At 41.8% G+C, this 15,059-nt stretch overlaps 2 protein-coding genes across 3 annotated transcripts in view; one reads left to right on the forward strand and one right to left on the reverse strand.

The window, feature by feature from the left end:
- fmnl3 (formin-like 3) overlaps positions 1-15,059 on the forward strand; it is a 268,194-nt gene that overhangs the window by 112,011 nt on the left and 141,124 nt on the right. The window lies entirely within an intron of this gene.
- The window catches only part of lrp1ab (low density lipoprotein receptor-related protein 1Ab), a 122,939-nt gene that overhangs the window by 54,954 nt on the left and 52,926 nt on the right, over positions 1-15,059 (reverse strand). For both annotated transcript variants that reach the window (XM_083570453.1, XM_083570454.1), the window contains 14 exons: positions 12,132-12,294; positions 10,623-10,845; positions 9,134-9,323; positions 8,709-8,852; positions 8,030-8,266; positions 7,712-7,892; positions 5,675-5,897; positions 5,346-5,535; positions 4,268-4,396; positions 3,617-3,757; positions 2,508-2,633; positions 2,273-2,389; positions 1,750-1,830; positions 779-946 (listed from right to left, as the gene is read on the reverse strand). In XM_083570453.1, the coding sequence (XP_083426579.1) occupies positions 779-946; positions 1,750-1,830; positions 2,273-2,389; positions 2,508-2,633; positions 3,617-3,757; positions 4,268-4,396; positions 5,346-5,535; positions 5,675-5,897; positions 7,712-7,892; positions 8,030-8,266; positions 8,709-8,852; positions 9,134-9,323; positions 10,623-10,845; positions 12,132-12,294 (2,313 nt within the window). The remainder of the gene's footprint in view (positions 1-778; positions 947-1,749; positions 1,831-2,272; positions 2,390-2,507; positions 2,634-3,616; positions 3,758-4,267; positions 4,397-5,345; positions 5,536-5,674; positions 5,898-7,711; positions 7,893-8,029; positions 8,267-8,708; positions 8,853-9,133; positions 9,324-10,622; positions 10,846-12,131; positions 12,295-15,059) is intronic.

A 15,059-nucleotide genomic window follows, 5' to 3' on the forward strand; every position in this document is an offset into this window, starting at 1 on the left:
ATGGATGGATGGATAGAGACAAACAGACAGAGATAGACGAATAGACAGACAGACAAAGTGTACTAAATTTAAAGCACTTTATAGAACAGTAGAAAAGCCTCCAACAAGAAAACCCAGGAATTGCTTCCCCATCATCTACTGGATCTCAGAACCAAAGCCAAAGTTCTTGATGAAGCTGGTACAAAGAAAAAAATTGGCATCTTTCCCGTAGTATGTCCTTTCCCCTTCAATGAGCAGGTTCATACATCGCTTTTTATTCGCAATTTTCAACCCTACTGGTATTGAATCATTTTGGTAGTATTCTTAGATCCAGTGTGTGCAGAACACAAAGACATTTTGTGGAAGGTCAAATTGCACTTTCCTAAAGAGGTATCTGTTGTATGCTGAGAAAAGACCTGCTGAGAAAAAATGCATTCTTTTTCATTCCAGATCAACAATTATAGGTAGGAACTCCTCACGGTAGTGTACATCTTCACTAACCGCTTTGCTAGCTCAAGTGTGGAGTAAGCGATCTTCAGACAGTGTTACACAGGAAGCACTATTTCAGTGCTGACAGGCCAGCATTCTTAAAATACTCTCCACCAGGAAGTGAAGTCTGGGACCAGACATGGATTCAGGAAGTGAAATCAGATTCCACGTTTAAACCGTTTCCACAGTGACTCTGTAACTGCTCCAAATGTTCTGGCATGACAAAACTGCAGAGAAGCCAGATGGGTTTTTTTTGTGTGTGTGTTTTTTTGCAGATCGGAAGGAGGGTTTCGAAGGAGGGCACGCTCACCCTGGTTGGTGCAGTTGGCGCTCTTCTCGTCGCTGTTGTCCCCGCAGTCGTTGTCTCCGTCGCAGGTCCAGTACTCTGGGATGCAGCGGCCGCTGTTGCATTTGAACTGCACGCTCGAGCACGAGTGACTGCAGCCTGCTTCATCACTGTTGTCTCCACAGTCATTATCTACACACACACACACACAACACACACACACACACACACACAACACACTCCTTTTGAAAAACTGTAATATTTTCAATAGAGCTAAAAAGAGAAAAAAAACTGTTACAACCTAATAATAATAAAGCTGTTGAGGCAAATAGTTACTAGTTAATGATAAGTAGTAGTGACTAGTTACAGCATGGGCTGCTTGTTTGCTAATACATTTATTAGCTCGCCCACTACGTAAGCTTATTATTAGCTTAGCTTAGTATTCGCGTATGACTAGCTAGACAAGGGCATAAACACACAAATATATTGTTCAAATTCATTCTACGTAATGTTAAAACAGTCCAATGTGGCTTTAGCAAGTTTTTTGTTGGTAAAAAGAAAGCCGATTAATCGGAAAAATAATCGTCCGATTAATCGACTATCAAAATAATCGTTAGTTGCAGCCTTAAAGTTGGCACAATGATATAAAAAGCATCTTTCCTGCCATTCGATGACATTTGACCTGCAATCGGTTTCAATCCAGTATTGTTACTGAAGAATTGTGGTCGTGTTCTAAGGACCAGCGTGTGCAAAAAGACTTGGTGTAACGTCATGTCATCTGATCAGGGACGGCCGTGCTGGGGGGAGGGGGGCGTTAATGGCTAATCGAGTTTAAGGGGTGAAATTCTTATTTTAGTTACTGGCAGTGACATCTCCAGAAGAAAGAAAGGGGAAGGAAAAATGTCTGATTGCAATAAAACTGCATGGAGTAAACACAAGCGCTATGATGCAGCCCGAAATGTGGAACGAACAATAAGGTCGAAAGGTTCACTCACCATTATCACATCGCCAGTTGACGTTGATGCAGCGCCCGTTGGCACACGTGAACTGCGTTTGTGGGAAACAAGTTGGGTAGGCTGCAGTCCCGGAGAGAGAGAGGAGTGGGTGGGATTTAAAAAAATAATAAAGAGAGAAGACGTATGAGCGAAAGTATGAGAATACACAGCCTTGACAACACGCAGCCTGAAGCTGTAACGCTCACTATGAACAGTAAGGAGTCCATTAATAGAAAGTAAGCAGCACTGATTTTTCCATCAGGGAAGCTTTGCAATAATGATTATCTTCTGAATCATTACTTATTCATATATCATCTTCTAACAAGCTTTCCTTCTTTGCAATGAGGGTTCGACTATAATGAGAGATTTAAAAACTACATGGGACTCTTCTACACTCATTCAAGAGGCTTCTGCTTCTCTGAGCAACAGCAAGTCATTTTGAGTTGGGAAGAAATTCTCACTGTCCAGTTCTACAGAATTCCATGCATGGAAAAAAATTAAATAATACAATGTCAATGCTAACCGCAGGAAGCTGGTTCATCCGAGCGATCTCCACAGTCATCGTCCAGGTCACACGTCCAGGTTTTAGGAATACACCGTCCGCTGGCACACGGGTGCTGGTTAGGAGGACATGTACGAGCTGGCAAAGAAACACACACACGTCTCAATTCAAAACATGGAGCCGACTTCTATGGTACCGTTCCCCAAAAGGTAATACCTGGAAGTCCGTTATTCCGTACTGACTGTGCGTCTCGTACCTGAGCAGGTGGTGTTCGACTCGTCCTCGTTGTTGCCGCAGTCGTTATCTCCGTCGCAGAGCCAGCGCATGGGGATGCAGCGGTTGTTCTGGCACTTGAAGCGATCAGCAGGACAAGTGTGCTGGTCTGACGGAAGGAGGAACAAGATATATTGTGTAACCTACTGGTGCTGGAAATCCACTCGCCTAACCCTAATCCTACATACTGTACATATATTCTGTAAAGTTTATACATTGTGATAGTGTTAATTGCTCTAAAACTTTCTTTCGGCTTCTCCCATTAGGGGTCGCCACAGCGGACCATCCGCGTGTTTGATTTGGCACATGTTTTTACACTGGATGCCCTTCCTAACGAAACCCTTCCCATTTGTCCGGGCTTGGGACCGGCACTAAGGCTTGTGCAACCCTAATGGCTGGGGTTGGTTCCCTGACCGGAACCAACCCCAGCTAACCACTAGACCACCAGGGACCCTTGTAGTGTTAATTGCTCTGATTTGCTAAATCATGTACTGTAATTTGTTTTTAACGCATCTCTAACCCCAAAAAAAATTGGGTTAATTCATGTGAAACAAATCACCAGCACCTTTTCAACATGGACCTTTGCAGAGACATTACCTCAGTGGAAATATCAGCAAATTGGTGGCATATAGATGAAACCACCAACACAACATAGTTTGGGTCAGTATGGGCCACAGGCTTTAATGTGGCATGTCTCTGAAACTGTAATTTCTTTTTCCAAAAAAATTTATTCAACCATTTGGTGTACTCATGATCACAGACAGTAGGCGATAAGATCTGGTGACCGTGAAGACTACAGCATAGGATTTACATGTCCATTAAACCATTAATTGAACTCTATTGCACTGTGGATGATGGAGGGGTCATCATGAAACGGACTGTCCCATAAAAAGAGAAGTGTTTCACTGAAGGCTAAAAGACAGGGTGGTTATTGGGCGTTGGACTTAATGATTAGGGTACTGGACTTTGGATCTGAAGGTCGTGATTTTACATCCCAGCTGCACCATGCTGCCACTCATAGGGCCCCTGAGCAAGGCCCTTAACTCCATAGCTGCTTAGTTGTATGGCTGAAATAAGCGAGAGAAGACTCACAGCAGAGATCAGGAGCCTCGTCGCTTTTGTCCAAGCAGTCGTTGTCTCCGTCACACTTCCAGCGTTCCTGGATGCAACGGTTGTTCTTGCAGGCGAACTCACCAGGCTGGCACTGAGGCGGCGGGATGTAGGACGGATTGGCTGTGAAGACAGCATTGCAGCATGAGGTTTTAAACACAACCGACAGCTATTAAAGCGAATACGAGTTCATTAGGAAAATACAGAATACATACAGGACAGATTTAAAGGCAACGCAAAACACACAGTTTGTACAATGTATACATGTGTACATTTGTGCTGTCTAGAATAAATAACCTGAATGCTTGTGCAAGAATGGAGGGTTAATGAATTAATAAAAAGTAGATATGCCTCATTAATGCCTTGATTAACTGAATGTTGGTGCCTTAAACCTAAAATTTCCCCTTCTCACACTTAACTAGAGTAATGGACCTCTAACTTTTCATAACCAGAAATCAAAATTCCACAGATCCTCTTTTGTGTGAACATGGATCTTGGAACATGGAACATGGACCCCTAATAATGTGGGTTGTATAATGTGAAATCTGCAGACAGCTTGACCCTCTGGGAGTCCCCAGAGCTTAATTTAAAAACCATTGCACTACAAAATAAACTGTTTCTAAGAACTCATACCTTTACAGGTCTTGTTGTCGAGGTCTAAAATTTGGTCATCTGCGCAAGCACACGTAGGACCTACAGGCGTAAGCAAGCACAGACTGCTACAGCCACCATTATTGGCTCTGCATGGATTATGGCCTGGAGCTGGAAAAAAAAAAAATGCACACAACAAAAGACACAACAGGTCAATCGAGGACAAGAGAATCCATATCCCAATGTTAAAACAATTCACATAATTACACGTGATCTACAATGCATCCAGAAAGTATTCACAGAGCTTCAGTTTTTCCACACTTTGTTCTAATACAGCCTTATACCAAAATCAATTTAATTAATTTTTTCCCTCAAATTTCCACAAACACCACCCCATAAAGACGAAAGAGGTTTGTTTAAAATAATATAAAATTCACATGTACATAAGTTTTCACAGCCTTTGCGATGAAACAGAAAAATTAGGCTCAGGTGCATCCTTGAGAGGTTCGGCAAAGAAGAATGGAAGAAACAGCTCAAAAAGAGTTTTACCAAACTTGTATCAAACTCAAAAAACACTGGCTGAGGCAAAAATTTGGTGCCAAAGGTACTTCAACAAAGTATTGAACAAAGGCTGGGAATACTTATGTACATGTCTTTTTTTTCTTTTAAATACATTTGCAAAGATTTCTATCAGATTGTCTAGAGTAATGTTTGTAGAATTTTAAGAATTTTAACTAATATAATATAGTAGCAATAAACAGTCTGTAACCCAGAGCATTAACCACTAATCCACCTCTGCCCTGCCTTGAGATAAACAGCATTTCAGTCAAATCTCTGAAAAAACTGGAAAACGGATGACATTCGAGTGAGTGAATTAACCAGAGATGGCAACAGTACACACATCAGAAATCGACATACGGCTGGTATTGGAATTACAGCTCTTTTGACCAATCAGAATCAAGAATACCACGTAAAATTATGATATAGGCTTCTTTGGAACATACTTCCAGAAATGTATCCATGCAATTTTAAGACACTTAAATGACCCAAGATGATGATTTTCTAAAACCCATCTATCTATCTAAACAGCTACTCCTTTTCTGCAAAAAGAGTTCAGTACTTTGTTGCTGCTGGGCGTCGTAGGTACGGATCTCGTAGATGGGTGGCCGCTCGCTTCTCAGCAGGGTCACCTTCTTGGTCACCACGTCCAGCTTGTAAATGCCTCCGATGCGGTACTCGTTCCAGAACAGAAAGTTCTTATAGTGGCACAGGCCGAATGGGTGATTTAGCTCCTGCCCCTCGTACACCGTCTAACCAATCAGCAGGACACACACAAGAGGTTTTCTTTTTTAATCACTAACAATAAAATATTTGAAACGCTAAATCATTAAGTCCATTCACTAGTAGCTCTAACGGACAACCGCCAGCACTACCGAAGCGTTTTCTCACCCTGCGCTCAGTGGTGTTGAGCAGCACCATCTCAATGCGGTCGTAGTAGGCGTCCACCCAGTACAGCACCCCCTGCTCGATGTCCAGACTCAGGCCGTTGGGCCACAACATGTTTTTGGAGGTGATGAGGACGCCGGAGTTGGAGCCGTCCATCCACGCCTTCCTTATGCTGCCGCGGTTGGCGTCCCTCGAGTCTTCCTGCCAGTCGCTCCAGTACATCATACTGAAACATTACATATAGGTCTGTATTACTGCTCTAGACATGAGTTCATTTCACATAAAACTATTACTGTATTGCTAATGAAGGGTTCCATTTGATTAGCAATTTGCCTTACACGTTGGAGGGGTTGTACAAGACGACTGGATGAATACACTTTCAAGTGAAACATCTTTTGCTAGTATGGCAATGTCAAACAAAATTAATTCTACCTCCAATACTACAGAGGTTGTTTCCATTTGCTCATTTGGCTGCAGCTTTTATCCTAAAACAACTTACAACTGAACCTGCAGTTACATTTGAACTCCTCCCAAATTCTCAAAGTGAAGCGGTGTGAAAACTTTCTGGATGCAATGTAAAAGAAGTCATGTCCTCTTTTGGAGCGTCCAAAGGGGTGGAAAATTGACGTGGGAAATTTTGGAAAAAGTTGGAAACTTACTAGAAATGTATTATTTTAATTGTAAATTTGGGGAAATGTATAAAAGTATGTAAATAGAAAACTGTGTACAAACAAATATAAACATTTTGTGGGGGTTGGTCATAAACTAACATGCATGCAAACTAATACAGATTTTCTAAAAAAGTAAATTTTTGACTTTAGTAGCATTGTTAGTAAAATTGTGTTGCACAATAGCTAACACAGCAATAGTTATACAAGTAAATGTATAACTAGTTTATGTAATTTTCCTGAATACTTGCCAAGATGGACATTTCTTGACATTATTTTGTGTGCAGGATTCAGGAAATGATATCATTATTATGGAGGAATGTACAGTGCATGTAGGGGGCGTGGCCTCAGTTGCCCCTTCGGTAAGTGTGCTGTGTGCATGTGATTGTTGAATGTGCAGGATAGAAATTTAACAGAAATTGCATTAAATCTGGTTGATAATCAAGAATAACCTGCTACATTTAAGTTACCTTTTATAGGCTAAGCTAGTTTTTTTTTTTTTTAATTCTCAGTTTATTTCCATGAAAAGCTTCCAGTCTTGAAAATTCCTAGAATTTTGCAACCTTACTCCAAACTGTCAGCTCCAGCAGCAGTTATTTCAGTCCAGAGTGTATTTTAAGAATGCATTTGATATGTCTTTAAATAGTGTTAATATAATGCACAGTTGCACCTTTATTAAGCACATTAGCAATGTGGCTTCATTCAGGAAAACCTACTGAACCTGGGAATGCATTGGAAATGTTGCCATAGCTGATAACTGCAATATTTACTACTCATACTTAACTGTACAAAAGAAGCAGCCAGGAATGTGCATGATCACAGTGTTGTTATGGACTATGGATTTTTTCTACCTCCTACTCACCACAGACACTTCAACATCTACAACAATGGCTTGCTCAGTGCTTAAAGTATGTTCTGGTTCAATGAAAAAACACTGTCTTTTTTGTATTATATATTTCATACATTTATATCATTTTGGCAGACGCCCTTATCCAGACTTGCAATTATCTTATTTTTTCCCAGCAGTGGCAGCTCGGCGGTGCTGGGATTTGAACTCACGACCTTCAGATCAGAATCTCACCCACTGAGCTACCACACTGTGATTTATTAAATAAGCAGCTGCATGTAAATATGATGTAAAGCAAGTTCAGTCAGCCCGCGACCTACGAATGCCTGACTTACGAATTTTTGGAGATACAAACATGGCCACCCAAAAAAACCCAAATAAAATCAAAATATATTTAGAAAAACTTTCAAAATTCGCACGCACTATTCAGATTTGACGCCACAAAGAGAGGGAGAAGAAGAACACTTTTCCGGTCCCTATCTATTTCGTAATTCGGGGGCTACCTGTATTATAAGTCGCTCTTACCCGTGTGCAGGGTCCACCACTATAGCACGGGGGTGGGTCATCTTGCCCTCGAGGAGCGTCTTACGAGTCTGGGAGGCTTTCTCTAGCTTGGCAACACTGATGGTCTTTTCTGGTCCATCATCTGTCCAGTACAGGTTCTGTCCCATCCAGTCCACAGCTATGCCCTCAACGGTGTGGATTCCTGCAGGGAGATGAATGTTGGAGTGACTGAATAACTGCCATTACTGATACTGAAATTATTTTCCCAAATTAAAGCTGAAACTAGCCCATTAATATAGGTGGTCATATTGTACAGTCAGAGGGAAAGAAAAATCTCACCGCTCTTCACAATGATGTCTCTCTCTGTGCCGTCAATCTTCTGCCGGCCGATGGTGTACGTGGTGGCGTCGCTGAAGTAGATAAACTCTGTTTCGGCATGGAAGTCCAAAGCCCTTGGGTTGTTCAGGTTCTCGATGGGAATGATGTGCTCGTCATACACACGTGCATGCAAGTCCATGCCTCTGATTACCCCGGGACGACCTTTACCGTACACCAGGAAGAGCTCGTGCTCTGGTTCTGAGAACGTAGAAAGATAAAGTGGTTAGTCGCATAATGCATAAACACAGCACGAAATCCTGAGGCACACCAATCTGCTGCAAAAGGCTGAAATTTGGTATAAGCCATTATTCCTAATAGTGCTATGGTTGGGTGGTGCTTCTAAAAAAAATAACAGGATACAAATGAGTTTTATTTAATGCAACCTTAAATAAATGCAAGACTTCAAATATAAAAAAAAAGCGCAAATGATTTATCTTTAGAAGTCATTATTACTGAGGTAATCCAGTTAAAAGGAACTGAGCAACAGAAGGAAGGAAACTGAAAATGGAGACTCCTTCCACACCATTACGCTCTGTTACTATAGTACTGATACCCTAATTAAAGCTTTCAACCAATCAGGTTCGAGCAATATTCAGCTGGTTATCATCACATCATGAGGAGGAAAGAAGGTTGCACTCACTTTTGCAGGACTTGCCATCGCTGCCCAGGCTGAACCCGGAGCGGCAGCGGCAGGTGCGGATTTTGTGGCTGTTGGCTAGCAGGCAGATATCGGAGCAGCCTCCTGGTTTGCCAAACTGATCAGGAGCGCAGGCATGACTTCGCCCTGTGGTGGGAACACAGAAAAGCGCTTTAAACCGCAAAGTCGTGCTTGTTGGTCAAACATGCAACCTCTTCAGCTTTCCCGAAAGTACAATGAACATCTATTTTACTTGAACACAGTGCTAAAACCGAGGGGGGAGGGGGGCTGACACTTGAGGGAACACTTGAGTGTAATTTAGTCTAAGCCTTGTCTTAATTAATCTGGAAATCCAGGCGACTGAAAGTAAAGACTTGACCTGCTTATATATATATATATATATATATATATAGAGCAAGGTGCCCTACCTGCAGGCTGGCGTCTCTGGTGGTACACGTGCAGAGCTCCACCTTTATCCACCCGCGTCACCACCTGGAAGTCAGAGCTGTTGAAGCGGTTGACGCGGATGACGCTGGTCTTGGGCTGTATGTTCCCATTGTCCGAGTTGGTAGCGTACAAGTAGTTCTCGAACACGGTCAGACTGTACAAGTGTTCAATCTGATGGGACAAGACACCCGGTGAACAAATACACTTTCGCAGACTTTCTCTGAATTAAAGAAACAAATGTAAATGCCCCTGAACCAGGTTGTGGTTTGGTCTGTCCAGTTTTTAAGATTATAGATAGAGCAATCATGGTTTTTGGCTTACGTACTCATTTGACACTGGCAACACCTTTTAAAATAAATTGTTATTGCTTTTGACACTTTTTTTTTTTTTTTTATATATATACACATTATGCAACACTTGGCACCGGCAACATTTCAGGAATAATTCTGTCAGGACACCTGCTCTTTGAAAAGATCAAATATAAATGTTTTTCATACAACGAAAAAAAAAGAAACAAACTGTAACTCGGCATGTTTAAAACTCTAAAAGCAGGTTGTTTTGTTCATTTTTTTGGCAAATATTCAGTTAAAATATGAGCTCAATCTCTTTTTTCACATCTCTGAAAACTATAAAAGTGGGAGGAATTTGTGGCTATGAGTCACCGACACAGTAAATCTGATCAGGCATGAGAGACATAAAACCCCAAACCGCAACAGACGAAGTAACCAGGATTAGCAGGCTGCATGATTCAAAGCTTATTCAGCAGGTTTGTTGTCATGAGCCATTGCAACAACTTTTTACCAGAACATCTCGGTTGAGCGTGTTCTTGCAAAAGTACGCAAAGTGAAAACATTTTATTCGGAGCAACATTATGCGTGGTTTGCCCTTTTTTATCTGATTGCACAATTAAAAAAAAAAAACAGCAGTGTGTCGCATGAAAATTTGGCTATAATTCTAGGATTTAATGCAATGCAAAAGGACTGCTAAAGGCGCCTGCTGGGAATGTTCACTTTCATCCTTTGCAGATGTCTATACATTCTTTGGGAAATGGTAGCTCAGTGGTTAAGGCATTGAACTTCTGATCAGAAGGTCATGAGTTCAAATGCCAGCACCACTAAGGTGCCACTGTATTGCCCTGGTGCAAGGCCCATAACCTTTAAATGCTCAGTTGTATAAATTAGATAATGTACGTCTCTAAGGATAAGAACATTTAGGTAATGGGAAGAAAGTGCAAGGGTTCACGGCACTGTAGAGACTGTGGACGGTCCCTAATACAGACCTGGCATTGGATAACGTGTCTAAACTATAATTAGGCATGTTTATATACACCTAGCTGAATATAGGAATAGACAAAACATGCAGTGTTTATTTTTTAAACAAAAAAAGCCTCTGGTTTAGTATTAATAATCATGCGAGTGTGATCATCTCTGTGTGACTATGAGAAAGCAGAACCCCCAATTCTCTTCTTACCAGCAGGCCCTGGATGATGGTGTGTCGGTTTTTGCCCTCATAATCCACCACTTCAATGTAGTCCAGGTAAGCGTCAGCCCAGTATACCAGCCTGTTGACCAGGTCCAGCGTGATGCCGTGTGGGAAGACGATCTTGCTGTCCACCAGCTTGGTGCGGTTCTGCCCGTCCATGTCACAGCGCTCCACTTTCGGGATCTGCCCGTAGTCCGTGAAGAACATCTTCCTGTAGACGGAGAACGGAAAAGGAGAAAAGAAACCTTAGGTCCCCCCATACACTGATGGAATTACTATGCACTAATTATGGAATTTGTAGAGCAGACTAAACAAAAACATTGGACTACTGTTAAGCAGTAATGCATCAAACCCACATCATTGAGGCACCTGCTCTTGTTTTGGTCCTGTTTAATAGGTTTATTGGAAAATGTCAAACGGATCCTATACTCAAGAACCAAATAATGTTCTGATTTCAGGTGACACAAACATGATGTGATGGGTGATGGGTTCCACACAATTCAGAAATTTTCCAGTTCCTGTCCAGTAGCCAGTTCTCCCCCTGTCACACTAAAAGTACCACCTGGGGATGGTGAATTCCAGCAAATACTTTGTTCAAAACACATGGAAGCAATCAACATGCTTTCTTTTTTCTTTTTTAATACAAAAAGTGCTATTTCCCCTCTTCTACATACACAAGCTCACAAACACCATCAACTGACTGAAGTGTCTCTGGTTGACATAAGAGGACAAGTAATGCTGTTCATTCCATCCACAGAAAACCAGGCCATTTTGTTATTAGACATCATTGGGATTTGAACTAATCACATTGTGTAGATTATGGGGTAAAGGCTTTCCTGATAAACCAAATATCAAATCCTTTGGTAAAACCAAAACAGTGCATAGCTGTTTAAACTATAACCTACTATGGATTAAACACCAAAATGGATTTATTAGTTGAAACACCAAGCGAATTTATTATCTAACGAATTGGCGCACAAATAAAATTATGGAAAAGATTCCTTAAGGATGTGTTATCATTCTCACTGTCTGTCAAGATCATTTCTCTTTTATCCTAATAACTTTGAATCTACTTCAAACTGCAGCTTTTTTGGGATAACATTTGTTCATAGCAAATCTTTCGCACTCCTAAAAGAGCACCCAAAATAATCTCTCTCTAATTTGGCCTTTGGAACCGTCCATCTCCGTCACAGAGTTAAAACTGGACATCGAAACCTTTCAACGTTATTGCTGCCAATATTTTTGTATGTCAGATAGACTTATAAAAGGGAAGCGATACTAAATAAAAAGGAAGTCATGATGTCATAAATTTCTCAACAGCAATTATACAACCAGACATGCATGCAAGCATGTCCAGCATGAATGCAACCCACACAAGCGAGTGCATGATCCCTGGATGGGGACAAACCAGGTTTAATAGACAAAAATAAAATAAAAAATAAATTAAAATAAACTCACCAAATAACACCAAAACTTACGAACATGGGTAAGACTTACCCCATGGTTGGGTCCAGCACAATGCCTTTGGGATTATAAAGCTCGAGGTCCAGCAAAATGACGCAGGTGGCGCCATCTTTGGTGCACACGAAGATGCGTTCGTCTACGTCGTCTACAAAGTAGAAGTTTCCTGTCAGCCAGTCGATGGCCATCTGGTCCACATCTAGGGAAAGAAGGAAAAAAATGGCACCGGTTCAGCAAATACATTTATTTCATATAGCAGTTACAGTAAACGTGGTCAGAAAATCTGGACTGCCTAAGGAGCAAACCAGGTGCCAATAAAAAAAAAAAACCTTCCTGAGACGACATGAGGAGAAAAACCTTAAGAAAGGAAAAGCTCATCTACCGGATAAAACCAATAGAGTGGTAGAAGAAATGGTATGATCCTCAAAAAATAACCTGCTGGTTCATTCCATATGTTAGATATGCATTCTCATCGCCGTACTAGCAGATTCTTCCATGAGTGTGCTAATATCTGAGATGCAATGAGAAATGTATTCTGTGGGGTACTAGTGGCAAAGGCCCATGGCCAGAGGGAAGCAACCATTTACCGTTCACATCAATGCATGAACATCTACGCACAGAGCTTACGCCAGATTTCCCTGTTTTCGTTTCATCTCCATTCAAACAAAAGCGCAGAGTTACAGTAATTATCCTACTACAAAGCAATGAAGCTGCAGTTCGTTCTTTTCTCCAAGCTCATTTTGTTAATTACCGAGTATGCATGCATGTCCTTGTATGTGTGTTTTTGCGAGCTAGAGTCACTGAGAGCATGTGCCAAATACTGACTCATTGTCACAAGACTGTTATTCACTCTATACGTGGCAGTCAGATTCATACTCCCAAATAGAATGGCAGCAAAGTCAAAAATATTAACAAGACCGGATCGGATTAGTCTTAACAGGACCCTCATATTTGAGCCAAAAAAAATGATCAACAAAGACCAAAAGACCAAAGCATGCTCCCTATAAAAGGCACCCCCAGTTCTGGGAAGTGCCCTGAAACGCCAATAAAGTCCGCAGTGTGCATTTCTCTTTGCGACTCTGTCACAGGGACAATCAAGATCTTTCTGTGGGGGTCCTTCCAGATCCCAGCTGTGCAGGGCTGGCCCCAGTGCGGTCCAAGCTGCCTGCTGTTTTAACGGCCGCCACTTTGGGTCCTTTCGAAAAGAGACTTGATACGCTCTTCCCTTCACGTTATAAAAGCCCCCAAAACTGCAAGTCTGCAAAGAAGTAATGCATACACGCTCGTTCACTTGCAAACTTCATATCAACACTGCCAAACCACAATTCTCCAGAGGTCTTAACACTGCTTTGCCTACGTTATATGGACTTGCAATTGGGTATTGCTTAGAATGTAAAAACAAAGAAATTCTATGCATGGACAAGACAGAAGACCACCAAGTGTGTTGCAAAAGGAAAGCATGAATACACGCCCACTCTCCCTCCAAGCAAAATCTGCTAAGTGGATTAAAATACAAGATGGCACCACAGGCCTTAATTAATTACTTTATAAGGTGTTTTAGCTGTTGTTTTCTTTCCGGAACTTTTTAGAAAACGGGTTGAGAAGTAATTTGTTGGAAGGCCCAAGTAGAGGTAGAGGTATAAGCAAGCAACCTTGATAAGGAAGAGTGAAGTGAAGAGTGATAAGGAAAGCAATGTCTACAGTTCACTGTTTTAAAATATGTTTGCGTCTGGTAGTAATAAAAGTTAGATTTGTGAACAGAAGAACCAAAAGGTGGGAATGTTTGGTGTAACCTTCCCTTGAACAGCTAATGTGAGTCCCCCCCCCCATAAAAAAATCTTGAGTAAGCAGTTTGAGAGGAACCGTCTGCAACACACCACTAACCATGCAAAAAAACATACAAAAAACACTTTCTCAAAGTTACTTTCAACTCGCCGATTTATCCGCAAACTATTTCATTCCAGCAAACCCCAGACTTATTAAGAGATACCCACAACCATCTCCTGTGTCTCTACTAAAGTATTCTCTTCATGTTCCACTCCATCACTGCTACAGGGAAAACGTCTCGGTTCTTTACTCTGCAAGAAAAGCTGCCCAGTAATTAGTAACGCTGACCTCATGAGGTCTCAATGCTAAAATGTCCTGACTTTCTCAGAAAACGGACAAGCCTACACACATTTTCATGAAATCCCGGCCCTTTCGCTACACACCGTGAAAGATTGGGGAGCTCTTGTGGAACAGCAAGTTCTGCAATAACATCTGTGATCACTCACAGATTAACAGGAAAAGCACAAGGCTGGTGAAGGGAGTGGAGGCCTCTGAGGAGGGAGGACTGGCCAAAGACGTGCTCAAAACGGTCAGTGAAACTCTTGCGTCTTGTAATGACGAACTTGTAATTTCCAAATTACCGTTCAACCGTTCCGAAGCCAGCCAAGTGTCAGTGCCGGCGTGTAACCGGAGCGTCGAAAGAAGCAGTAGGAAAAGGTTCTTGAAAGATAAATGGTATCAATAACACAGAGGGGATGGCGGGGGTAGCAGTGAGGACATGAGCCACACAAAGGGAAATAAAGACTCGAGTGTGTGCGCCCAGAGACACTCTGCCCACTGCTCCATGAATGAACGGTTCTTTTTAATCCCACACCACTTAAACAGATTCTCAGACACAAACAGACGCATCCGATAACGGACACTAGGCTCAGCCTAGAAACCTGGCAACTGCTTATAGGTTATGGTTCACATGGGGCTACCTAAAAAAACAAATGATCATTCTCACGCACACGGCGCTGATGACTTTTCGGAAAAAGACGAGTCAACTTTTCGCGATGCTTTCCGAGAAAACGAAGGAATACAAAATGCAGCTCGTGTGTCCTGAATGAATAAATCGATATCCAGCGCACTAGGTATTCGATGCAATTTTCAAAAACAGACAGCGAGTTCTGATTCTTCTAGTCCCCCCTGTATGAA

This window comes from Silurus aristotelis (assembly GCF_946808225.1).
Source record: "Silurus aristotelis genome assembly, chromosome: 19".
NCBI lineage: Eukaryota > Metazoa > Chordata > Actinopteri > Siluriformes > Siluridae > Silurus > Silurus aristotelis.